The 27512-nt window shown below is 44.2% G+C and overlaps 2 protein-coding genes and 2 pseudogenes across 2 annotated transcripts; 1 reads left to right on the top strand and 3 right to left on the bottom strand.

The window, feature by feature from the left end:
• On the bottom strand, positions 1-27509 carry LOC147449289 (uncharacterized; annotated as a pseudogene).
• LOC147449292 (uncharacterized) lies at positions 1094-2173 on the top strand. Its single transcript, XM_086522591.1, has one exon. The coding sequence runs from the start codon at positions 1556-1558 to the stop codon at positions 2171-2173; it is 618 nt and encodes a 205-aa protein (XP_086378717.1). The 5' UTR covers positions 1094-1555.
• Positions 7704-8368, bottom strand: LOC147449291 (uncharacterized; annotated as a pseudogene).
• LOC147449290 (uncharacterized) lies at positions 8649-9284 on the bottom strand. Its single transcript, XM_086522542.1, has one exon. The coding sequence runs from the start codon at positions 9282-9284 to the stop codon at positions 8649-8651; it is 636 nt and encodes a 211-aa protein (XP_086378668.1).
• Positions 27510-27512: the final 3 nt, after the last annotated feature.

The following is a 27512-nucleotide window of genomic DNA, read 5'->3' as shown; positions in this document are numbered from 1 at the left end:
CTACGCAGGATCACTATGTGATCCGTCACTACTGGAAGAATCACTATCATCGGTCTCATGATCGCTAGTGCCACCACCACTGGTCCGAACCGTGGGACTACGACTGTCCCCATCTCCGCGATTGTAACCATCATGGGTAGTGATTGGGCCGTTGCTCCTCTCAGCCTCTTGATGTCGCCCCTTGGCCTCCTGTCGAGACCTCTGTCATATCAGCCTCCCCATGCTGCTCCTATATTAGTTAGTGAAATAAAAAAAGAATATATTACAGTTACCATGAAAAAAACTACAAAGAAAAACAAAGATACGTACAAGTGCATCTGGAGTGTCAGTAATCGTCTGACACAAAGCACGGTAGCCGCAGTATGTGGCGTACTCTATCTCCTGTGCCGTCGGTGCACGACCATAGTCTTTCGTCTACATTAAGACACAACCAAAGACTTATTAATTTTTGCATTCAATAATAATACCTTTAAAAGTTAAAATGTGAACGGTCTATACTCACAACTGTGGCCACAAATCCATCCCGTCCCATCTGCCCTAGTCTAGATGTGTGACGTAAAGCTACTCTCTTTCTTGCTACCTCCTAAGCAAATTTGAATAAACAAAATAACATAGATTAGAGAAAAGTTAGAATCAATCTAGGAAAGTTCATATTAGTTCTAATATATATTACCAAAGGCACACATCTTTTTTTGGGGAAAATTAATGCGTAGGCGCATCTCCTTGCGGAAGAATTTCCATGTCTCCATGCAAATGGTTGCCTTTCTCTTGTTTGACGGCACCATACAATAGCGCATGTTTATTTTTTAAATTACAATAAGCGTCAGAATATACCATATAACTATTAGACTTCAATGTTTTGTTACTTTTATTGAATTTTTTATTTTGGTCATTTGATAAATGTCTCATATTTTTATGGTGATTGAAATCTAGATTTGAATCAATCATAGGGTACACCACCACCTCCTACTAGTGATAGCTAGGGTGCACAAATTTCGGATACTGCACATGAACCCGTTTATGATGATTTCTACTATGATGAGCCTATTATATACTGGTGTGCTTGTTGTTGTGGCACGTATCGCAGGCCACGACGGGAGTGCTTTTCACATCAGATGACTTATGGTACTTTTGAGCAAGCACCACCACATGAGGAGCGACATCGACCTATGGTATATTTCTTATCTCCCTTTTGACATCAGATGACTTATGGTACTTTTGAGCAAGCACCACCACCTGAGGAGCGACATCGACCTATGGTATATTTCTGATCAGATGACTTATGGTACTTTTGAGCAAGCACCACCACCTAAGGAGCGACATCGACCTATGGTATATTTCTGATCTCCCTTTGCTTGATATTGGAGTTTTAAAAATCAAAGATTGATATATATAATGTAACTAGATTATATATGTAGGTATCTTCACTTGATGACGAGGATGACTTTACTACCAGTGGTGCACATGTCTCTTGCACACGGCACGGACAGGTCATTTGTCAGTTTTGCAGCTTGAGGTTTCTCGACATCCTCTACCTCCTCCATTGGAGGCTGAGATGGGTGGAGATCATCTGTTGCCTACTCATTTACAGGATCTAGTACAGAGCTATGGTCGTAGACAATACGGAGGCTGGCAGGGAGGACCACTTCCTTCAGATGGAGTGGTTTTTGGCTTTTGGGGCAATCACTACATGATTGCTCCATCCACCATCACTAGAGTGGGACGAGGCGTCTTTATTGCACAAGATTTGCATGTGCCCCCTCATTTAGAGGTCACCCTTATGTCTTTTTGTGGACCTATATATAGATGGGGTCCATGGCATCAGCTCACTCGCTACATCCAGAGCATGACTACTTATGGATTATGTCTCAATGCAACCTCTCTTTCTGCTAGAGGGATTACACATGCAGAAGGCCAAAGACTCTATGTTGATGGAAGACCTTACTCTCAAGGAAATATAGCAGGTTTAATCAATAGTAGTCGAGGGAGAAGTGCAAGAATCAATTGCACATTTGTGGAGTGTGAGAATAGTTATGAACCAAGACACATGACTAGGGATGTACCAAGATATATAGTTGTCCATGCTATTAAATCATTATGTGTTGGTGATGAATTGCTAGTCAATTATGGATGGCGTAGACCTCCACGAGCACCCTTAACAGATGAGGGTTAAGAGCTCATTGTATACAATTCCTAATGTTATTTTGAACTCTTGTACCCTAATTCTACACTTTAATTTCCATTACGTTTCATACTATCGCTAATTTATTTTGATATTATTTTTGTTGTCTCCAAATGTTATTGAATTCCATGCACATCTCTCTCTCCTTTTATAACATCACAAATCAACATTCACATGACGTATCTCAAATGTCAATAGAGTGCATGAGGATCCTACGTAGGAGTGATCCTAATACGTATGCAAGACTAAAGGAACAATATTCTAAGGACTTTAATGGACGTGATGATATCTTTGATAATGACGATGGCATGGCTGATTTTATTGAGGATTGGCATCAAAATGATACTGCGAGCGATATTCCTAACAACGAGAAGTATCTTCGAGAAGAAGCTCTAAAGCATATCTATGAAGGAAGCCAACTGAAACGACTAAGTGTAAGCTTACTTATTCTTAATCTTCAAAACCATTTTGGATGGAGTAATGTATCCGTTTCAGCACTATTGAAGTATGTATACATCTAACATATTTGTTTGCTACACTCTAAACATTGGTGCTTGTTATTGATCATATTTTTAATCAACTTGCAGGCTAGTCTCTCAGAAGTTCTTGCTGACAAGTAATTCCCTTCCTGCATCACACGATGAGGTGAAGAAGATGATAAGTAGTCTTGGACTTGACTATTCTTCTATACATGCATGTCCCAACGATTGTATTTTATATAGACATCAGTACCAGGACAATGTGATGTGTCCAAAATGTCAAACGCCTCGTTATAAAGATGAGAAAGGTAAGGTCCCTAGAAAGGTATTGAGACATTTTTCCTTGGCTCCGCGTATAAAACATATGTTTCAAAGTCCCGAATTAGCTAAGCTTATGACATGGAGAGCGGAGCATAAGAGCAAAGATGGAGTAATGCGAATTCCGCAAGATAGTCCTGCATTTGAGCATATTGATTCGCTATGGCCAGATTTTGCAAAAGAATCACACAATTTAAAGATAGGTGTAGCATTAGATGGTGTGAATCCATTTTCTATAAAATCAAGTAAATGGTCAACATGGCCGGTGGTAGTTATTAACTATAATCTACCCCCATATCTTAGTATTAAGAAAGAGCATTTAATGCTCTCACTCTTAATCCCTGGAAAGCGACAAGTTAAATACCTGAATGTATATTTGGCTCCTCTCATTGACGATCTTCAAGATTTGTGGAGAGGGATTGATGTCGTGGATATGTCAAGAAGCATTGGTGAAAGACAGTTCATTGTTCGTGGGATTTTAGCATGGACTATCCAGGACTTTCCAGGATTTGGTTTTTGCTCAGGTAAATGGTTTAGATATATACATTTTCTGATATGTTTTTTGTATATTTATTGCGCTAATAATCTTTGTTATGTTTTTCATGAAGGAATATGTACCAAGGGTTATAAAGCTTGTCCTGTGTGTGGTGATTAGTTGAGATCAACTTATAGCAAAATCCTCAACAAAAATATATATCTTCGACACAGACGGTTTTTACCTGAAGAGGATCATCTACAAAATAGAAGGCAAGCCATATATTTCAACGGAAAGGTAGAAGAAGGGAAATGTCCAGTACCAAACACACCAAAGTATTGGTATCTAAAGTGGAATGTTGGACCCGCTATCGATCCGGAGTCGGAGATCATAAGCGGTGATGATGATGACGCTCTGAAGGTGAGAGCCAGAGGAAAACGTTCTCTGGCTCAAAGTCCTTCGATATGGTACACTTTGGAATATTGGAAGGATTTGAAGATATGTCATCTTCTTGATCCTATGCATATATTTAAGAACGTTGGTCATTCGTTATGGCAACACCTTGTTGGCTTGAAAGACACAGTGGCAGCAAGAAATGACTTAAAGGATCGAAACTCAAAGCCTAATCTATGGCCACTTTTTGATGAAACTGGACGTGACATAACCTATGAGCCTGCCCCATGGGTACTCAGCGCAGAAGAGGTGCAGACTATCAACAAGAGGATTCAATTGATTCATATGCCTACAGGATATGGAGCATCTTGTCGAAACATGTTCACTTTAGATGAAAAGAGCTTGTCTGGTTTAAAAATACATGATTGGCACAATTTTGTGAAGGTAATGTTTTATCAATCTTCGTAAGTATTTATTTTCTTCCATGTTTTATTGATTGGATTAATCATGTATACATCATGTTCTACCCCTTGTTATTGATGGATGTACTACCCAAGGAGTCCGAGACGTAATATATCGCTTTGGATCGCTTGCAAGGTATTTATCGCTCATTAAATTTTAGTGTAAAATTTAGTTGATAAGTTCTTAATTCAAACATAACTTTAATATCTTCTTTCTTTTATTGATAGATGGATTACATCTAAAGAAATTGACAAAGGGTTAATTCCACAAAAGAAGCGTGAATGTATAGATATTCTTTGTTTAATGGAGAAGGAACTTCTAACCTCCTTTTTTGATATCCAAGTTCATCTACTAATCCATCTAGTGGACGAGATAGATCTTGCTGGTGTTGTTTCTACTCGATGGATGTTTTGGATCGAGAGATTTATGGGAGTACTGAAAGGTTATGTACGTCAAAAAGCAAGACCAGAGGGTTCTATGGCGGAAGGATGGATGCTTGAAGAATGCATGTATTACGTTTGTGAATATCTCGATCAAACCGATTTTGAAGCTCCATGCGTATGGACAAATGTGTCTACTTCTACCATGTCAGACGAGGTATTGTCTGGTAAGGGAGTCCCTTTTCGACTTAAGATCCAAGATAATTTGGATATTTCTACTTTCATTGTCTATAATAGCAAATGCATGCAACAATTTGTTGAGGAGTACGAGAAGAAACTTGCGAACCAACGAGTTGGCAGACGTAAAAATAGGAGATCCAAACGTCAAACCAACGTAAATAACATTGAAGACGTACCTACTTTCATGGATTTGTTATACACCGTATGCAACGGGCGGATAGAGATCATTAGACAATCTCAAGGGAATAGAGAGAGTTTATGATCGGATGTGAAAGAAAGGTAACTTTTGGGTTTTGAAAACTTTAAACTAAACAAGCAATATTCCTTTTTTCTTATATCATTTATATATTGATCTAGGCTCGAATGCATACAAACATGTGGGCTTATGGTCAACATCTTCGAATAAAAGCTATTGACGACTTACTTCTAACTCAAGATTCTTCCGTTGTTGCCTCTTTCAAGCAATTATCACGTGCAAGTTCAAGAGACAAAAATCTTGTTGATAGTAAACTGGGTTATGTGGGAACCATAGTCGTCATTTATGAAATATCATATCGGATATTCAAACAGGTGAATGAAATCCCTCTTCATACAACAATGACATGTAGATTTCTTGAAGTTATACATAATTCTAAAGTTTTGATTCGTGCATTTTGATAGGTGATTCTGAAGGTGGATTGGTTTTGTGCCGAGTATAAAGGCAATAGTGCCACAATGAGAAGAGAACCGTCCAAATTTTGGTCCGTCGACTCCTCAAAGTTAATGCGTGCAACAAGAGAGCTTTACATTCTACCAACTCATGTTGAGCAAGCGTTCTTTTACAAGAACCCAGATTCTCATCCGTGGTGGCAAGTTGTGCATGTCCAACCTAGAGGTCATTAGTTGTTTGATAGCTTTGACCCTGAGGAAGCAAATCAGGATGAATTGGTAACATCCTCGAATCTAAACACATCCATGTTAGAGACGTGTAGAATTTTCCTTGCCAATCATGATGACATTGTAGATGATGAGAACGACAACCATCCGTACTCTGGCACTACAGACACCGAAGAGGAAGAAATAGTGGATGTTGAGCACATGGAGGAAATGAACGTCAACACAGATTTAACGACTGCAGAGGAGTTTGAAGAAGTAAACAAAGATGAGATTTTATTGACGGTTAATCTCAGAGATGATGATGAGGACTATTAGGCGTGTGTATCAACTCACAAATCAACCTATATTGGGTAAGATTTAATCTCACAGTAATTCATTTTGTTGAGTAATGATTTTTATTCTTTTGAAATCTTACTGATAAGGGTGGGTGGTGGGGAGTCTTGTGGTGATAGCCTCATATGGCTAGTGTCAGGGTTCAATTCCCTTCAGGCTCGTTTTTGTTTTTGTAGCTATGTACAAGGTAATCAAAACACGCCGCTGTCCAAGATATGAGGACGCTGCCACCGACAGTGAAGCCCATTTGAAAAGCCTAGCATTTTTGCATGACAGATTAGCCCTGGCATTTTTGCACTGCAGATCAGCCCCTACAGCAGCAGCAGAAGACAGATCAGCCCTAGCGTTAGCAGATTCCACAGCAAGATAGCAGATCAGCCCTAGCGTTTTTGCATCAACATAACCATCCAACATTTTGTAGATCTACCGCGACGAAACCCAGATCTAGACCAACGTTTTCAGTTTTCAGCCAATCAAACTCCGCCGTAGAATCATCGAACCTCGCAGAACTCACCTTCCTGCAGTAGTTCCTCGCCGCATGGTCTACTATTGATTGCACAAAGTGGTACAATGCGGATGCAATGGACGATGACGATGACGGTGATGACGCCGACGACTTTAGGGCTGAAATCTGTGGCCTTCTATCTGCTGAATTTCGGGGCTGTTTCGGTGGCTGAAAATGATTGTTTTGGCTACGTTTTCGAGGGCTAAAAATGGAGATCTTCTGCAACCAACTAGGGCTGATTTGGGGCTATTAAAAACGCTGATCTGATGCGTTTTTATACTGCTGAATTTGCGTTTTTTTATGCTTGTATAGCTTCCCTTCTCGAGTGTGGCTTGTATAGCTTCCCTCCGCAAGGGTGATCACCCAAGGTAGAGACCTCTCGCCGGCCAAGGGCCCTCGACGTCGCGTCTCACAAAGTCGACTCAAGAGGACGAGTGACTGTGGAGGGTCTCGGAACTCGCCTATGCATAGAGACTCGTAACACTCTCCCCGCCTATGAGAGAACTCGATGTCCTCGTCGAGTATATTTGATTTGAGAAAAATTGTAGCCTTGTCCCTACTGTCTACTTTAACCGAGCAGGCTGCCCACTCTTTCCAAGCAACCATCCAAGGAACTTTCATTGTCCCCTGTTTGAGCTGACGACCCTATCTGCTGTCTTTGGACTGTCCCAACCATGCGTCCTCATCGTACTTTTACCCATCTCCGAACATTCACAATGCTTGCGAAGTGGAAGGATCCATCGTGTATCTATGGCTGATGACAGTGCCAACCCCTGCGCATTCGTCACGCCCTCGGGTATGTCTTGAGTGATTCTCTACATCATTTTCTCCCCGTTGGAATTCCTCCCTTTGCATCGCCCTTGACTGTAACCTCCATGAAGTGCCAACCATACCAGTAGCATAACCGTCATCAGTGTGCCCCCACTACTTACTTGGGGACCCCACGTCCATAGGCCTGCTAGTAATCTCATCCAAAATTGCCTGGCATACAGCCCGCTGCCCGGTGTCGAATCATCCCATTCGGGCTAGTGCCGGTTAAGGTATAATAGCATGTGCCTAATCACTCGCACAACATAGCTCCCCGAATGAAAGGCGGGCTGGTGCTCATCTGAGCCCGCTCTCTTGCAATGCGTAGTCGTGTTGCATTCGCACTCAGTGGCTCGCCCGTCTCTTTGAGGCTTGCCCGTCTCTTCGAGGGGAAACACATTGGCCATACATAACCTACCCTAGCATGCTGTTCTTCTCGTACCTGCATATTTCACCCTGTACCTTAGTTGTTTGCTGGCCCTCCGACTCAGCCCGATACCTCCTAGTTGTGGTACATCCCCAATTATGCAATCTAGTCCCTGGCTGCCTAGTATGATGTCGAGTCCACCTGACTCGCTCCGCATCCTCTTGCAACCTGCCTTGTCGCGGTGGGATCCAATGGCCATCTGTGGCCTACATTCGTGCCAGCACTTGTCTTGCTACATTCCGTCTGTCAGAACCAGAAAATGGCTCTAACCCTTCGGGATTAATCCCGCATCGGCCAAGTATATTCCAACGTGCTATCAGCTCAGCACCTCTGCGCATTCGGGTCATTCCGTAAACAAATGCATCCTTGCATGGGTAACCTTCTCCCAGGTCCCATATGCATATCTTCACCTCCAATAGGTCACTATCCACAACCCCAAGCAACCTTGCTTGCCACACATTACTCGGACAGTCGCATCTTTTAACACCCATCATCGAACCATGCGGCGAACTGTAACCACGCGGTGATTAATCCCACTGGGTTTGCCTCAGCTAGCTTATGGCTTGTGTACACTAGTCTATAAGGCCCCTTCAGGGACATTCCCAATCGGGTCTCCATGACCTCTTTCGTGACCCAATGACCTTGGACCACTGTCAATTCATAACCCCAGTCACACCTTGCTGTACCTCGCACCTCAATGACCACTTGCATCACTGTCGCACTCATCACTACCGGCATATCCCTGCTCGTTTCTCGCGGTTGCGGGGAATTTTACCACCTTTTCCGGGTAATTCCACAATCATCCTTCCCATATGTGCTCCAAGCCAGTAGGCTTGTTGCTGACCTTCCTGTTTTCCCGACCGCCATCTTAACCAAGCTATTCGCAGCCATACTGTGAACACCATTTGCTGAGGGGTTCAGCCTCATGCACACACCCCAACTCAATGGTATACCATAGGTTATACGCATATCAGCAGACCCTGCCCGGCTCACATCCTTTATCTTCACTTCACAATCAAGCATCACGACCACAGTGCCACATTCCAGGTTCGCCACATCTCCTCTCAATTCTTTGCATACGAATGGATTATCACCACAAATTTCCACAATCCCCTTCTCGGGCAATTCGAAGGTAGCAGCCTGTAGGTCGCTGCGTATTGCATGCTCCAGCTCTCCCCTCTCGTGTGGGGGATAGGAGTCCGCAGGGTTCACCTGGTGCTCCTCCTCAATTTCTTCACTGGTACAATACCCACCATTTAAGTATGGCTCGCAAGCCAACAACTCCCCATCCAACAGGGTATGACTAGCACTACTTCCGGTTTCATGCAATACTTTTTCCTCATAACGGGCATCAACATAGTCGGGAAACATCACATCCAATTTCTTCGTCAACTCTTCCTCACTCATGCATTCTTCTCCTTCGTCCACACACGGGACATCCATACATTCTTCTGCTTTGTCCATACACGGGGCATCCGTCTCCTTCTCTTCTTCTGCTTGTTTTTCCTCTTTGCTCAGCTTGGCATGCATCATCGACACCTTTTAAAAAAACCAGGTCATCACTTGCTCTTGCCGACGGAGCTTGGCATCCATAAGCATTTTCTTTCTCTCGAGCTCTTTTCTTGTTCTTCTACTTTCCAGCCGCTGCATCGCCTCTACATCCTTGTAGTAATTCTCAGTCGTCCTCAAGAGTGTTTGAGTCGAGATCTGCATAGCCTTTTGCACCGCATCCCAGTCATATCCTGGTTTTCCTTCGCTCCATCCAGCAAAGCGTTCCCTCACGCATCATATCGCTCTTTCAAAGCATAAGAAGGCAACCTCCACGTTGAACCATGCCTTCAGTGAGGCCATATCCAAAAGCTTGAAAAAACAGATTGGCCCTTAAAACAATAGAATCAGTCACGCCACTTCTCCTACGCAATTGCAGCTATGAAGTCACTTAGTGTAGATGCATATCCATCGACAGCAGAAGCTCAGCAACCTAGCGTTTTTGTCAGTTTTCAACATGGCGTTTTTCAGCAATGAAAGACCAGCAGATTGAGCCCCTAAAGAGTAGCACATTCAACCCAAAGAAACCTTAGTTTTTAGCCCTAAACCGACAGATTTTCAGCGTCAAAGACCTACAGAACAATCCTAGAATCAACGTTTTTGGCCATAGTCGCAGATTTCAACCCATAGCGTTTTTGGATAGTAGATATGAGATTGCATATTTCAGCCCTTAGGACGGTGTCGTCATCCCCTTCGTCATTGCCGACATAGCCTAGACTTGCATCAGTTCCATGCATTCAGCTTGATCCAATTGGTGCTCTCCTACGCGATTGCAGCTATGAAGTTACACCTTCCTCCAATGGGTTACTAGCATGGGAGCTTTTGATGGACCAGAAAAACCAAGTCGATCTTGTTCTGACGGAGGTCGTGATGCCCTGTTTATCAGGCATAGGTCTATTGGGGTGAATTATGAACCATGGGGCCCTCAAGCACATTCCGGTTATCATGATGTCCTCTCATGACTCCATGAATTCCATTTTCAAATGCTTGTCAAAGGGAGATGTGGACTTTCTTGTGAAACAAGCTCGGGGGGTTCACTATGTGTAAAACTACCATATCACGTGCGTTCAAAACATGTTTGTAAAACCCCTTATCTGTAAATTTTGTTAGGAATATAGTGTACCCTTTTCTTTTAAAATCTGTAAGATTTTTTTAAATTTGAAAAAATAATGTCCTTCTATATATATATTTTTGTAATTTTCAAGAACTTTAAATACCCTTCTGTTGAACTCACGTGATAGGTTACATTTTTCTTAGGTGACCTCCCCGGGGAAGCAAGTAAGGAAAAATGCACTGAAGAAGCACTTGCAGCATCTTTGGAGGAGGTGCCATAGTTCAAGGACCTGAGCATTGGGAAGATAAAGATTTTGATCGAAGAGGAGTGGCTGCTGCAACGAATGCACCTTTTCTAGAACTTGTGCCATCAACACACGAAAATTATGGGACAGCTGGAAGTGTTGAGGATGCTCATTTGGCTAGACACCATGTACATTTTATTTGTCTCATATGGTCCCAAGCGGCGAGCATGATAGAAGAGAGGAAAAATCATGCACCCCAATAGTGCACGGTGCACCCTTGCGAGAGTTGCCTACAACTTGCCTCTACTATACGCTACACCTAGTCAGAGAGCAGCTCCGATCGATTTCCACCTTGATAGATCGAGAGTAGAGAGAGAGAGAGAGAGAGAGAGAGAGAGAGAGAGAGAGAGAGAGAGAGAGAGAGAGAGAGAGAGAGAGAGAGAGAGAGAGAGAGAGATAGATGTTAAAAATATTTCTTTCTTTCTACTTACCGTGCTGCTCATGTCGATGACCCATGAGTTTGCACATTTGCTTGACCATCCACTTGTAACTCCATCCTGTCCCATACTCCGTCTCTAGTGTGTTGATAACATATTTCTTGTCATCCTCATGCTGATCACTACAGTGCAAAATAAAGTCGATTAGTAATTCAACTAACAAACTAAAATTTATATTTTTTATGTTAATTAATACTTACTCCCATGGTATATGAACCTGCTTTAGATAAGACGAGCAGAGGTCTCCCATCCGACGTTTGAGGGCGATGCCGGCTCCGAGCTGGAGGACAGCCCCGTCAGGCAAGATGTTGCATGTGACACCCAAGCTGCCAATGCACGTGCACATTGGTGGAGGTGGAGGCACTGATGGGGGAGCTGGCGCGGCTAAGGCGGTGTCTCACGAGTCGATCGGCTTGGTGACGTGCTACTCTGCCGGTGATGCCTACATGCAATATAAACATACATCAGATTAGATGAGAGTTCTTAAAAACTACTTGATATATAATCCATAATCACCATAATAGATATACCTTTGAGACTGACGACCACTAGCCTGTGAATCAGGTGTCAACTGAGTACTAGGAGGTACATTAGGAGTAAGGCGCCGACTCTCATGATGTGATGTGTAATAACCCTAGGAGTTAGAGACCTGGATCCTCCACCCAACCGCCCATACTTATAGGCTCTTAGCCCTAGGATCCCCTATCCACACTGCTAGCTGGCCCGTGTCCGGGGTCCGTGACCCCCCTTTAGGGTAGGGCCCTGCTCGTAGGACCCGTGTCCTGACATTACTCCCCCCTTTGGAAGAGTTTTCGTCCTCGAAAACACAAGTGGTGGTATCTTCATAAGAACACTAATGTTTTCCACCGTGGTATCCCTCTTGGATCCAACGGTTTGTTGAATCGGAACCTGGTTCATTGGGAGGTTCAATGAAATCAAGAATAACATCTTGATTTTCCACATTGTTGTCCCTGTACAACTGTCTTGGTTAACCGACCCATAACCAACATAATGTGAAGACTCCATTTAGAACTCACTTGAGTATGTTAAACGAGTTATCCTAACTAAGAGGTGTCTAAATGCATACCCAGGTTTCAGACTTTCTGAAGGTACTTGAATGTGCAATATAACCTTGGCTCATCTTTCCATGAAAGTACTATGCTGACATACTCATCAGCAGTAACCAAGTCCTTGACTTGCTATGGTTTCTTGCCAGTAGTCAACCCCATCAAAACTGATGATTAAGGTTGATAACTTGAGAATAACAGGCAGAGACTAAAACTAGCCGTAACATGCCTTTCATCATATGAAGCAAACTCCAAACGAGAAAGGTAACCGATCCAGTTGTTTCGCTTCTTGCTAATGTATGCACTTAGCATATCCTTTAGCATGGTTTACTAACGTATGCACTTTGCATATCCTTTAGTACTAAATAGAATGCTTGTAAGCTGCCCATCCTACGCGGGATGAATAACAGTAGTAAGGGTGAGGTGCTTTTACCCCAACCACTTACACAAAGTCGTCCACGACTGACGACAAACTATGAATCAATCATTGAGTATCCAGCCATATACTCGATATGGAATGGAGACAACCAACTAAGTTGAAAGCAGATTGGAGTTTTAAGCATCCAATCACAGACACCCATACTTAGACATCACCTTGTATGGCACCCATACTAAATCTGCAAGAGAGATTGCACTGACAGTGCAAAAAATTGCAGAAACAATAATGTCCATGAATTTGCACGCCGCTCCGAATAAATTTGTGTTAAACACTAGGGCCCATAACACCTAGTGTGCATGCATTTAACACAAACATATCCGAACCGCAATTCCATGACGAGACTTTCCACTGTACTTACGTGAAAATCTTGCAACAAAAGTTGGACCATAATAGAATGTGACAACCCAATCACACCTAGGAACCAACCATGAGACCTTCTCATGAACGTAGCATACTTTGCTATATGTAGAAACAACCCTCCGTTAAGGTGGTTCACAGCACTTGTAATCACAACAAGTCTGTACTTAGTACCCGACAATTTTTGGCCACTGAAATTGTACCTGATACTGTGTGCTGTGAATGGTCTAATGAACGGATGCGACCAGCACCTAGGTACTTCGTCGCGACACATCATTAAGAATTGGGCGCCAGTGTCAGTCCCAGAGACTCATATTCTCCACATGTGGAATATGTCTCAAGTAAGGATGTCAGGAAAAGTGACATCCATCAAGTACGAGCTGTACTTGTGTGTGGAGGTAACTGATAACACTCTGTGACAAGAGTGAGAGGGACCCTCATTATCATGCTCCACACTGGCTAAACCGAACTCCTGGAGTTCCTAGACCATGTTGTATCCCATGTGACAACATGTGCCAAATTGGACCCTACAAGTAGGTTCGTAACATCATAGGGTATAGTGGATGCTACGGTCCAAATACTCCGTTCCAACATGCCCTTGGCATGGCTATGAAACATTCAAGCCTATGTATACGACTTGTAGTGGAAATCGTGGGTGTTGCCTGCGCAATCCGATCCCGTTGGGTAACATCTACGTAGTCAAACCTCATGGTAAGACCCTCTGTAGAAACTACTCTACTAGCAGGCAACAGTAACCAACATAGTTAACTGTGTACATAATGATTGGAATCAACTCGAAAAGTTGAATTCGTCCGCTACCGTGTGGTAGATTGCAGAATTATTTCCTTGAAAGTTTAAATGGGAGAGATCAAACTGTGATCCTCAATGCCTATGGGGTGATTTAGCAGTCACCCTCCGGGTCGTACCCCAGACAATATGTCCGTAGACACTCTGTAGTGCTATAGAGAGAGCAGGGAATCCACACAAGTGAACTGCCTAGCTCTGGTGGACAGCCATGCTGTCGGAACTGATTGCTGCATCCATACTTCCTTGTAGAGATCAGGGGATGTGAGTTGAAGATTATCAAAAACTCAACTTGAGTGTCGCACTGAAAACATGTAGTGCAAAAATGACACCTTAATCATCCGTAATGACAAGACTCTTGCTTGCCCATTAACATTGATGTGTACTTCCTTGGGTAGATCTGTTTGATCGTGAAAACAATCACCCGAAGAATGCCAATAGTTGGGTCTTACCCTTGGCCGAAAAATGGCTCTTAGCCTGTGTGGCTCATAGCCCTTATGCAAAGTTGTGTTCAATGGATGGACCGATGAAGACTAATTTGAGTAGCATCTTAGCCACGTGTTAGCTGAGAGTTAGATTCACTATGCAAGATGCATAAATAGAAGGCTTGCTTCACCTAAATTGGTAGCCAACTGATGTGGCTGCCAATAGCATGACAAAAATAATCGACCTTGTCGAGCAAGTTCAAGTGAAATTAACTAGTATTGTGTGGCAAGCATCCTATGTCGGCTTGTATAAACAATGACAAGGAGTCGGCCATGCCGAGCAACTTGCTGGCCTCCACAAATCCAGTAATAGGCTATGCGTGTCACCTTGAGATATTGAAAAACCGGCCCTTGACCCTGCCTTTGAAGCAAAAAGTAACTTGTGACGAGTGTGCTCCATTAAGGTACTCAGGACAGGCCATGCTTCATATAAGTATGTCTGGCCTCATTGCCAAGAAATGCTATTAGCAATCGATGACATAGCATAAAGAGTCAACTTGCCAGGTTTGATTGCTATTGTGCATGACAATCACCACTCCTAGCATTAGTGTTTGCATCACCACAAAGTGTGGTTAAACTTTGTATAGGTAGAGAAGCCTTGCTTCTCTGCAAGCCCAAACTCAGGGCTCTTTCCAGTCGCCTTGAAATCGGCCATGCCGATCAGCGATCCAACCATGCAAAACAACTTTGCACGCATGAGCCGAATTAGCCGCGGCCTTGCCGTTGCATCAAAGATGAAGCTTGGAAATTCGATATGTATACGTCTGCAAAATAGCATCACATAGAGATTAAGAAAATCCTTGGAAGTACGAAAAGACCAAACTGATGAGCATGGCGTTTGTCCGTGTACGCGGCAAACATATCCGCCACTTGTTCAACAATATCGTCTTTGCCTAGGAGCTTTGCCCCTTTGCCAAGTCGAACAACAGGCCTTGCCTGACGAGCATGTTCCATCAAGTTACTTTGTTGGATTCCCCTCATAGGGAGAAGCCATGCTTCTAATGTAGATTGTCGTGTCCAAGCCGTTAACGTCATGGCCTTGCCAAAACCGTGCATAAGCATGCATACCTTGGAAAAGCCGTCTTTGCCTCCCTTCGAGGCTTGCATGCAGCCTGAAAAACTGGGGACGGTCCAATGGGCAGGCCTTGGATTCACCTTGTAGTCCTCGCCGGGAGATATTTCAAGCGCTCGAATCTCCTCATTAAATTGGAATTTTTTGTACATGATCAAAAATCTGGTTTGCCGCTGCTCATCCCGGACCTCCAAGGTTGTGGAGCTGCACCCAGAACATGATGGTAGAGGTCCATCCTCGGGTTCCATCCGTGGGCTCCTTGTGGGACGGAAAACCTGCTTGTGGGCGGCCCTTGGGCGCCCATAATCGGAAATGAAAAGAAGAAGAAAAAAAAAATAACGCAACCCCTAGCCTCCAACGATGGCGGCCGCGTAGCAGAAGAGAACAGGAGAGAGATAACGCGCCACAAGCCTCAGCTTGCCTTGCTACTGAAACGCGTTTTGGCCTTCTGTTTGTCACGCATCTGTCAAGCTTGAAAACACCCAATTCCACGCAGGTCAAAACTTGACCTCGGGTGAGTGCAAGGCGTGTCGTCGACTGTGTTCGGCTCTGCAGGAGCCGCTTCCCATGGACAAGCTTGCTGTCGGGCCCTGATGCCTCTTCCGCCATGCCACTTGATGCATGACCTTACCCTCCCTTGCATGGCTTCTCGCGAAACTGCCATGGCTGCGAGAGAGATCGAGAAGGATGCCTTGCATGAGAGACCGAGAGGGAACGAGAGCCATGCTTCTTTCCCTCCTCCATGCCTCCTCCTCCCCTGGGCTCTGATACCAATGTAAGAACACTAGGAGCTAGAGACCTGGATCCTCCACCCAACCACCCATACTTATAGGCTCTTAGCCCTAGGATCCCCTATCCACACTGCTAGTTGGCCTGTAAGGTCTCCGACCCCGATCAAAAAGAACACCATTGTACCATGAAATGAACATAATGGAAAAAGTTACTATTTTTAGCAATTTTCCAAATTCTGTCAGTGCCATGATGTTTAGAATGTTTTAAAGCTCCGAAATGTGAATTAAAATAATTTTTGTAAAAAAGTTCCAAAAATAGCAAGTTTTTGGTCACCCGACCCGTCCAGTTTTGATCGTCTCGAAAAACACCACCCGTACCCCAAATTTGAAAAAATGCATTTTCGGACCCCGAGGGCTGCTAAATATGGCAGGTACTCGGGCCAGTACGCCTAAGTTAGAGCTTGCTATAGCAATTTTCGGCATCAAAATCCGACTCGTATGACCCATTTTAGCCTAGAACCAAATTTTCTCAAAATTGCCCGGGGAGGTACCGGGGGCCCGAGACAGTGTGGGAACAGGTTCCAGCCCACTCCATATGAGCTTTAGCAGCTAGGGGGTGCTCTCTTGCTTTGTGGGAGTCCTGGGAGAGTCTCCAAGCCAGTAACTAAGTCTCAGAGTCAGTTAACCAAGCCAACCTGACACTTGGTGGGTAGGGGAACTGGACTTGCCAATGCAGAGACTGAGTGCTCACTCAGATGCTTATAGAAGCACAAATCGATTTTCAGCCTGTAGGAGCCTATTTAAAGGACTGCACACAGACACACACACACACACACACACACACACACACACACACACACACACACACACACACACACACACACACACACACACACACACACAGACATGCTCACACACACACACAATGCACACACTCACACACCTACACACACTCTCGGACGGTGCTGCCGGAACACACACCTTTTGAAGGGGAAGCAAGGAGGGAGGTGCTGTCGAATTCTCGCCTCAAGAAGCTCGATTAGATCAGAGAATCGAGAGGATTATCAGCCCTTAATCACGAGGACTCGCTTTGGTGGAGCCCACGACCACGAAGCAGGAACGAGCAAGGTGAACGGAAAGGGAAAAGCTCCCATGGAGGAACAAGTACCGGCCATCTCACGGGTCATCGATGAAGAAGTGGAAGAGGTAGATCATATTTTTATTCAGGTTGTTTAAATTAACATTGCATACGCTAGTTAGGAATGCTCATATCCCCAAACATGTTGGAGAAATTCGACGGAAACCTCGGCATTGAAATCATTGTACATTAAGTTCTAAAGTAGGAAGGTAATGTTTGATGGGTATGTTGTTTGCAATAGGAAAGAATGTCTGCTAGGGAAAATTTAGCTCGACATGTTCATTTTAATTCCGATGCTGAATCAGTCCTGACCCCCCTACTGATCATAGGGGGTAGAGTTCCTCGTTAAGGACTCTTGAATCCACGACTTGCTTTCTATGCGGTGGATACCCACGACGTGCTTTCTATGCGGTGGGAACCCACGTCTTGCTTTCTATGCGGTGGGAGTGTCCATGACGTGCTTTCTATGCGGTGGACATACCTAGTTGTATGGGCAGGTAGGCGACAACGGGAGGAGTGAACTCTTGCTGGAGGGGGGATGTTGTACCTCCAGAACATTGCAACTTTTATGAATAAGTTTGAGTAGAATTTTTACTAGAATTCTGTCTTGGTGCTGTTTGCAATACTGGTTGAAGGGCTGTCTTAACGAATAATGTGATTTGGAATTAAACAAGGAATATCTTTGTTGAACAATCTTTGTGGTAGTAATTAGGTCACACAAGGAAGTGTGAGTGTGGGGGTGGAAAGTGGGGGCTTGGCTCAGGTTGCCAATGCCTACGAGATGGGTGGTCCCGATTGGTCGGGAACTCTCTGTCCCCATTGTGCTTACTTCGATATTAGTAATACTCATTGCCCCTAGAGCGGTGAAATCTCGAGAGTACGTGCCTCTGAAACATGGGGAAAAAGGCACTTGAGGTTTCTCTCCTCTTGGAAGGTGGGTCTTAGGATTGCTACATAGGTTAAATCACGTTTCCCCCTGCGAGGTGGAGCTAGATCTCCTTGCTAGTAGGCTCGAACTCAATTCACTTTGTGATGAGAGATCGTTCGCTAGATGAACCCATACCACTTTGTTTGCTTCCGCTATAGATCTAGTGGCCACCAGGTTTACCATCAGATTCGTTGTTGAGACGACGGGGTGGGGACCTCACACCTGGTATCAGAGCCTAGGTTAGGCTGGGAGATAAAGTCGTATTGTTTGAACATTTAAGAGGAACTGAAAGTATATAGGTAGTTGATCCGAATTCCTTGCATTGGTGTTGCAGGAAGACCCCGTGCTCGAATATCGGAAGTTCCAAGTGTTTGAGCTTATTTATGAGCAAGCTCGAAGATCCCCAGTTTACCAGTTCAGGTGAGATGTCATGGAGATACTGTTGAAGGCTTATACGCCACACTCCACTCGCATTGATAGAGGATGGGAACTTGATTGGACATTTCCAGGAGGGGTTTACTACATCAACGCTCGGAAGCTAGGATGCCTGGCTACCGACTTGAAGAAGATACGTTGGGAAAAAGAGTTGAGAGTAATAGAGATATTCTACTTGGTGCCTACACGATTGGACCAGACTGTTTCAAACAACTCCAATCAAACCATCAACGACTGGCTTTTGGAGAAGGTCACCAACGTGATCCCAGCGAACCGAGTCAAAACCTTTGGATTACTGAAGGCGGAACTCCGGCTTGATATCTTAGTTTATTATCCACTAAAGAATGAGTATAGAAACTATTACACGAATGAAATAGTGCATCACGTGAATACCATCGCCTAGGCGTATTGTATACGCAATCCATAAAGCCATGTAATAAGCTGATCATCAGTTATCCTAAACCTTGAGGGGTTTCAATTGTAATAAATTTTCATCAATAAAGTGCTTTTTGTCTCTGAATCTCTGTCTCTTGATAAAGTAGAATCTTGAATTTTATTTAAAGTCTTGTGTCTATCCAAGTAATGTATCAAGAATTCGTATAATCCATGTAGGTACTGCCTGTTGCTCTGTACTCGGCAACGCAAGAGAAGAAGCTCCTCCTTAAGAAAGCCCAACCTCCGACCTTTAAGGGCAAGGGGGAAAATGTGGAGAGAGATGCGGAAGTATGGATGGAAGCCATGGATGACTACTTTGAAGCTGCAGGGACCCAACCCGTAAATCAGACCATGCTTGCGATGTTCCGCTTGACTCGCGATGCCAAGATATGGTGGAAGCAACATTGCAGGGACATGGATATTAAGGGATCTTCCCAGTCCTGGGAAGACATTAAAGCTGCGATAATGGGGCGTTATTTACCGCCTGCCTATAGAACCTTGAGGATGAATGAATTCTTTTCACTTCGGTAGCTGAATTCATCTGTCGAAGAATACTATGCAAAGTTTGTCACTCTTCGGAGATATGCCCCTAAGATGACCTTGGAACAATAGGTGGCAAGGTTCTGCCAAGGACTAATCGACCCCCTGAATACTCGGCTGGAAGCTCTCAGGCCGACGACGCTACAGGATGCCTTGTTAAGGGCCAAACATCTAGCTCTCGAAGTACAAAGGGCTAATCAGAACAGGAGGAATCATTGGGCAAAGAGGGCAAGGACCACTGCTTGGGATAACACACCATCCAACCAAGCGTATAACCAGCGCCCTATTGTGGCTACCACCACAACAATGGAGTTCCCCGATGTTCGATGCTATGGTTGCGATGAGCATGGACATTACAGATCCAATTGCCCCAGGAACATTCAGGAAACCAACGCCAATGCCATACCCTTGAATACCCGTGGGCGTGGCCAAGCTAATGGAAGAGGAGGACGAGGAAGGATGAACAGAGGGCGAGGGCGTGGAGCTACCGCCAGAGTGAATGCCGCAGTGGTACAACCAACTGTGGGTGATGAAACAGTGGAGAGAGAAACCCTACATGCTGCAATTGACAATCCCAATGGTTGCAAGCAATACGCTGTCATTCATACGCCAGGATCTCTCACAGGTGAACAGGTTAATTTCCTTATAGATTGTGGTAGTACTCTTTCATTTCTTTTGCCCAGATGCATGAGGAAGCTAAAGCTAGAAAAGTATCCAACAAGCAAGCTAGTTGTAGAGTTAGCAAACGGCAAGGAAGTAGTATCTCAACATTCTGTAGGAAAAATCGACTTTGATTTAGGGGGACACCCAACTTCTGCCCAATTTAGAACCCTACCCTTAGGATTCTTTGATGGGATACTAGGGATGGACTGGCTAAAGCAAAATAGGACCCACATACATTGTGCACAAGGGAACTTTACTTTTACAGATAACTTGGGTAATGAAGCCTTAATCCAGGGGAAAAATGGGAGACCTAGGGCTACTCTAGTTAAGGCCAGCAGGCTTTTGAAGGGACTAAGGAAGGGTCAACAAATTTATGCGGTTAAACTCAACAAAGTGGACCAATCAGATACCTCACTTCGACCAAACTGGTTGAGGGAGTATGATGATGTATTCCCTGAAGACCTTGCGAATCTTCCACCACACAGAGAGGTAGATCATGAGATAGAGACTATTCCTGGATGTGAACCTATCTCAAAAAGACCTTATAAGATGTCACTTCCAGAGGCCATCGAACTCAAGGAACAACTTAGGCAACTCATTGAGCAAGGATTCATTCTACCCAGTACTTCTCCTTGGGGTGCTCCAGTTCTTTTTCAGAAGAAGAAGGATGGAACCTTAAGGCTATGCATAGACTATCGTGGACTGAACCAGGTAACTGTCAAGAACAAGTATCCAATTCCAAGGATTGACGAACTTTTGGACAGGCTCCACGGCGCCAAAATATTTACAAAGATTGATCTAAGGTCAGGATATTACCAAATCAGGATCAAGAAATTAGATATTCCAAAGACAGCTTTCAATACTAGGTATGGGCACTACGAGTTCACAGTAATGTCTTTTGGTCTAACAAATGCTCTTGCAAGCTTCAATCGACTTATGCAGGATATTTTCAGACCTTACCTGGATGATTTTGTCTTGGTTTTCTTTGATGACATTCTGATCTACTCTAAGAACGAGGCAGATCACGAAGAACATGTTCGCAAAGTACTTGATCTTCTTCGAGAACACCAACTTTACGCTAAAGAGAGCAAGTGCACCTTTTGCTCACCAAAAGGTCAACTATCTTGGATTTGTCATATCGGCTGAGGGGATTTCAGTGGACCTAGACAAGGTCAAGGACATCCGTTGATTGGCCTCAACCATCCACCGTCAGCGAAGTAAGAGGATTTCTTGGAATAACGGGATGGTACAGAATTTTTGTCAAGGACTATGCACGTATTGCTACACCTTTGACGGAACTCCTAAAGAAAGGAATGAGGATCGAATGGAAGACCGAGCACGAGTCTAGCTTTGCTAAGCTAAAAGAATTATTGGTCTCAGCTCCTATTTTTAAAGCTTCCAGATTTCAACAAGGAATTTGAAGTAGCGACCGACGCTAGCAAATTTGCTCTAGGCGGAGTTCTTACTCAAGAAGGAAGACCAGTGGCTTATACTTCACGAAAGCTGAGAGATCATGAGAAGAATTATCCTACTCATGATTTGGAACTTTTAGCAGTTATTCTTGCGCTGAAGTTATGGAGACATTATCTTCTTGGACGCAAGTTTCAACTGGTTACAGACCACAAGAGCTTAAAATGGATTTTTACTCAACCTATTCTCAATATGCGACAACGACGATGGATAGAGATATTACAGGAATATGACCTTGAAATAAAGTATAGAACAGGAAAGGAAAATGCAGTTGCAGATGGTCTTAGCCGAAACTCCTTTCTCGGAGCTATCTCTATTCCAAATAACCCTATCTGGGATAGAATCAAAGAAGCATCTTTGGTAGATCCAGAGTACCAACATATAGTATCTCTAGTCCAGCAAAATAAGATGCCTGAAGCTAAAGATTACTCTCTTATGGGAGGATGTCTTTACTACAGACATAGACTCTATGTACCCAGAGATCCAACCTTAAAGAAGGCCATTTTATATGAAGTGCACGATAGCCCTACATCCGGACATCCAGGCTATGCTAAGACTCTTCATGCTGTCAGGAGGAGGTATTTTTGGTCTGGAATGAAAGGAGACATACTTCGCTATGTGAGGCAATGTCTTTCTTGTCAGCGGATAAAGGCCGAAAGAATCAAGTTACCAGGGCAACTTCAACCTCTTGACATACCCCAGATGAAATAGGAATGCATCAGTATGGATTTTGTTACAGGATTACCTTCTACAGGAGGGTATGATTCTGTTTTCGTGGTTGTTGATATGCTCACAAAAGTGGCTCATCTAATACCTGTAAAGACAACCTTTACTGCTTCAGATGTTAGTCGGGTATTCATCAAGGAGATTTTTAGGTTACATGGTCTACCCAAGCGTATCGTCAGTGATAGAGATGCCAAGTTTACATCAAAATTTTGGACTTCTCTTTTCCAATCTATTGGGTCACAGTTAGCCTTTAGTACAATGTATCATCCACAGACAGATGGGCAAACTGAGAGAGTTAATCAAGTCATCGAGGACATTCTCAGAGCCTATTGTTCACAAGAGCCAAAGAAGTGGTTACAATATCTACCTTTGGTGGAGTATGCTTACAACTCTTCCGAACACAAAAGCATTGGAATGTCACCTTTCAAAGCTCTTTATGGACAGGACTTTTTAGCACCACTGAACTTCTCAGATCCAACCATCAGGGTAGAAGCCTCTAGAAAGATGTTAGAGGATATGGAAGCACAGACTAGAGCTATTCGCCAGGACATTCAGGCCGCTCAGGATAGACAGCAGCACTATGTAGATAAGAACCGTTCGGAAAGAACTTTCAAAGAACGAGATAAGGTTTTTCTGCGAGTTAGACCAAAGAAAAGCAACTTATCTCTAGGCAGATATAAGAAGCTAAGCCCAAGGTATTGTGGACCATTCGAGATCATTAAGGTTGTGAGTGACCAAGCTTACAAGCTAAAGTTACCTGCAAACTTGAAGGTTCATGATGTATTCCACGTCAGCTTACTCAAACCCTACATTCCTAACCCTGATCAATTCTTGGACTCAGATCAGATAGTCATGCCAGCACAAGGAGTTCTCGAGCTCCAACCTGACTACGTACTGGAAACAAGGGAAAGGAAGTTACGCAACAGAACTATCACGGAGCATCTAATAAAGTGGAAGGATTACCCTGAAGAAGATGCAACTTGGGAGAACGAACCAACGCTCTTAAAGGATTACCCAAACACATTCTTGAGATGAGGACATCTCAAATTTTTCACGTTGGGGAGGTTGTAAGGTCTCCGACCTCGATCAAAAAGAACACCATTGTAGCATGAAATGAACATAATGGAAAAAGTTACTATTTTTAGCAGTTTTCCAAATTCTGTCAATGCCATGATGTTTAGAATGTTTTAAAGCTCCGAAATGTGAATTAAAATAATTTTTGTAAATAAATTCCAAAAATAGCAAGTTTTTGGTCACCTGACCCGTCCAGTTTTGATCGTCTCGAAAAACTGCACCCGTACCCCAAATTTGAAAAAATGCATTTTCGGACCCCGGGGGTTGCTAAATATGGCAGGTACTCGGGCCAGTACGCCTTAGTTAGAGCTTGCTATAGCAATTTTCGGCATCAAAATACGACTCGTATGACCCATTTTAGCGTAGAATCAAATTTTCTCAAAATTTCCCGAGGAGGTACCGGGGGCCCGAGACTGTGTGGGAACAGGTTCCAGCCCACTCCAGATCAGCTTTAGCAGCTAGGGGGCGCCCTCTTGCTTTGTGGGAGTCCTGGGAGAGTTTCCAAGACAGTAACTAAGTCTCAGAGTCAGTTAACCAAGCCAACCTGACACTTGGTGGGTAGGGGAACTGGACTTGCCAATGCAGAGACTGAGTGCTCACTCAGATGCTTATAGCAGCACAAATCGATTTTCAGCCTGTAGGAGCCTATTTAAAGGCCTGCACACACACACACACACACACACACACACACACACACACACACACACACACACACACACACACACACACACACACACACACACACACACACACACAATGCACACACTCACACACCTACACACACTCTGGGACGGTGCTCCCGGAACACACACCTTTTGAAGGGGAAGCAAGGAGGGAGGTGCTGTCGAATTCTCGCCTCAAGAAGCTCGATTAGATCAGAGAATCGAGAGGATTATCAGCCCTTAATCATGAGGACTTTCTTTGGTGGAGCCCACGACCACGAAGCAGGAACGAGCAAGGTGAACGGAAAGGGAAAAGCTCCCATGGAGGAACAAGTACCGGCCATCTCACGGGTCATCGATGAAGAAGTGGACGAGGTAGATCATATTTTTATTCAAGTTGTTTAAATTAACATTGCATACACTAGTTAGGAATGCTCATATCCCCAAACATGTTGGAGAAATCCGACGAAAACCTCGGCATTGAAATCATTGTACATTAAGTTCTAAAGTAGGAAGGTAATGTTTGATGGGTATGCTATTTGCAATAGGAAAGAATGTCTGCTAGGGAAAATTTAGCTCGACATGTTCATTTTAATTCCAATGTTGAATCAGTCCTGACCCCCCTACTGATCACAGGGGGCAGAGTTCCTCCTTAAGGAATCTTGAATCCACGACTTGCTTTCTATGCGGTGGATACCCACGACTTGCTTTCTATGCGGTGGGAACCCACGTCTTGCTTTCTATGCGGTGGGAGGTCCCCACCCCGTCGTCTCAACAACGGATCTGATGGTAAACTTGGTGGCCACTAGATCTATAGCGGAAGCAAACAAAGTGGTCTGGGTTCATCTAGCAGACGATCTCTCATCACAAAGTGAATTGAGTTCGAGCCTACTAGCAAGGAGATCTAGCTCCACCTCGTAGGGGGAAGCGTGATTTAACCTATGTAGCGATCCTAAGACCCACCTTCCAAGAGGAGAGAAACCTCGAGTGCCTTTTTCCCCATGTTTCAGAGGCACGTACTCTCGAGATTTCACCGCTCTAGGGGCAATGAGTATTACTAATATTGAAGTAAGCACAATGGGGACAGAGAGTTCCCGACCAATCGGGACCACCCATCTCGTAAGCATTGGCAACCTGAGCCAAGCCCCCACTTTCCACCCCCACACTCACACTTCCTTGTGTGACCTAATTACTACCACAAAGATTGTTCAACAAAGATATTCCTTGTTTAATTCCGAATCACATTGTTCGTTAAGACAGCCCTTCAACCAATATTGCAAACAGCACCAAGACAGAATTCTAGTAAAAATTCTACTCAAACTTATTCATAAAAGTTCCAATGTTCTGGAGGTACAACATCCCCCCTCTAGCGAGAGTTCACTCCTCCCGTTGTCGCCTAGCTGCCCATACAACTAGGTATGTCCACCGCATAGAAAGCACGTCATGGACACTCCCACCGCATAGAAAGCAAGACGTGGGTTCCCACCGCATAGAAAGCACGTCGTGGGTATCCACCGCATAGAAAGCAAGTCGTGGATTCAAGAGTCCTTAACGAGGAACTCTGCCCCCTGTGATCAGTAGGGGGGTCAGGACTGATTCAACATTGGAATTAAAATGAACATGTCGAGCTAAATTTTCCCTAGCAGACATTCTTTCCTATTGCAAACAGCATACCCATCAAACATTACCTTCCTACTTTAGAACTTAATGTACAATGATTTCAATGCCGAGGTTTCCGTCGGATTTCTCCAACATGTTTGGGGATATGAGCATTCCTAACTAGCGTATGCAATGTTAATTTAAAAAACTTGAATAAAAATATGATCTACCTCTTCTACTTCTTCATCGATGACCCGTGAGATGGCCGGTACTTGTTCCTCCATGGGAGCTTTTCCCTTTCCGTTCACCTTGCTCGTTCCTGCTTCGTGGTCGTGAGCTCCACCAAAGCGAGTCCTCGTGATTAAGGGCTGATAATCCTCTCGATTCTCTGATCTAATCGAGCTTCTTGAGGCGAGAATTCGACAGCACCTCCCTCCTTGCTTCCCCTTCAAAAGGTGTGTGTTCCGGCAGCACCGTCGCAGAGTGTGTGTAGGTGTGTGAGTGTGTGCACTGTGTGTGTGTGAGCATATGTGTGTGTGTGTGTGTGTGTGTGTGTGTGTGTGTGCAGGCCTTTAAATAGGCTCCTACAGGCTGAAAATCGATTTGTGCTGCTATAAGCATCTGAGTGAGCACTCAGTCTCTGCACTGGCAAGTCCAGTTCCCCTACCCACCAAGTGTCAGGTTGGCTTGGTTAACTGACTCTGAGACTTAGTTACTGTCTTGGAAACTCTCCCAGGACTCCCACAAAGCAAGAGGGCGCCCCCTAGCTGCTAAAGCTGATCTGGAGTGGGCTGGAACCTGTTCCCACACAGTCTCGGGCCCCGGTACCTCCTCGGGCAATTTTGAGAAAATTTGATTCTAGGCTAAAATGGGTCATACGAGTCGGATTTTGATGCCGAAAATTGCTATAGCAAGCTCTAACTAAGGCGTACTGGCCCGAGTACTCGGCATATTTAGCAGCCCCCAGGGTCCGAAAATGCATTTTTTCAAATTTGGGGTACGGGTGCAGTTTTTCGAGACGATCAAAACTGGACGGGTCAGGTAACCAAAAACTTGCTATTTTTGGAAATGTTTTTCAAAAATTATTTTAATTCACATTTTGGAGCTTTAAAACATTCTAAACATCATGGCATTGACAGAATTTGGAAAACTGCTAAAAATAGTAACTTTTTTCATTATGTTCATTTCATGGTACAATGGTGTTCTTTTTGATCGGGGTCGGAGACCTTACATGGCCCGTGGCCGGGGTCCGTGACCCCCCTTTAGGGTAGGGCCCTGCCCGTAGGACCCGTGTCCTGACATGATGTACCTGGAATAGGAGTCCTCAGAAAACAAAGACATCATGGGAATACATATATTAAGATTTCTATATTAAAAAAAGAATGACATTACTACTTTATCAATCGAGAAGATTACTAATGTGCTATGGTCTGATCTGCATGAGAGGAAGTCTCCACTTTTGTGTGTGGTTGGGAGGATGTACCCTCTCCAGGACGTACGGGCGAACTGAATCGCCCAAGAAACTCGATGGAGTTGTCTAAACTGGCGTCATCCATCTCCATATAATCTGACATAGCCTCCATCAAAGCCTCTCCTGATAGTCCAGTGGTACGTAGCAAAGTCTTGATGAATGTCAACTTCACTCTATGACCCTGGTCACTCATCGT

The sequence above is a fragment of the Adiantum capillus-veneris genome, chromosome 10 (assembly GCF_014529385.1).
Source record: "Adiantum capillus-veneris isolate H3 chromosome 10, ASM1452938v2, whole genome shotgun sequence".
Classification (NCBI taxonomy): domain Eukaryota; kingdom Viridiplantae; phylum Streptophyta; class Polypodiopsida; order Polypodiales; family Pteridaceae; genus Adiantum; species Adiantum capillus-veneris.
Note: the sequence above shows the minus strand (reverse complement) of the source record. Positions and strands in the feature narration are given on the sequence as shown.

Coding starts and splice junctions, on each gene's coding strand:
- LOC147449292 (XM_086522591.1), top strand. CDS start 1,556: ATGGGTGGAGATCATCTGTTGCCTACTCATTTACAGGATCTAGTACAG.
- LOC147449290 (XM_086522542.1), bottom strand. CDS start 9,284: ATGAGTGAGGAAGAGTTGACGAAGAAATTGGATGTGATGTTTCCCGAC.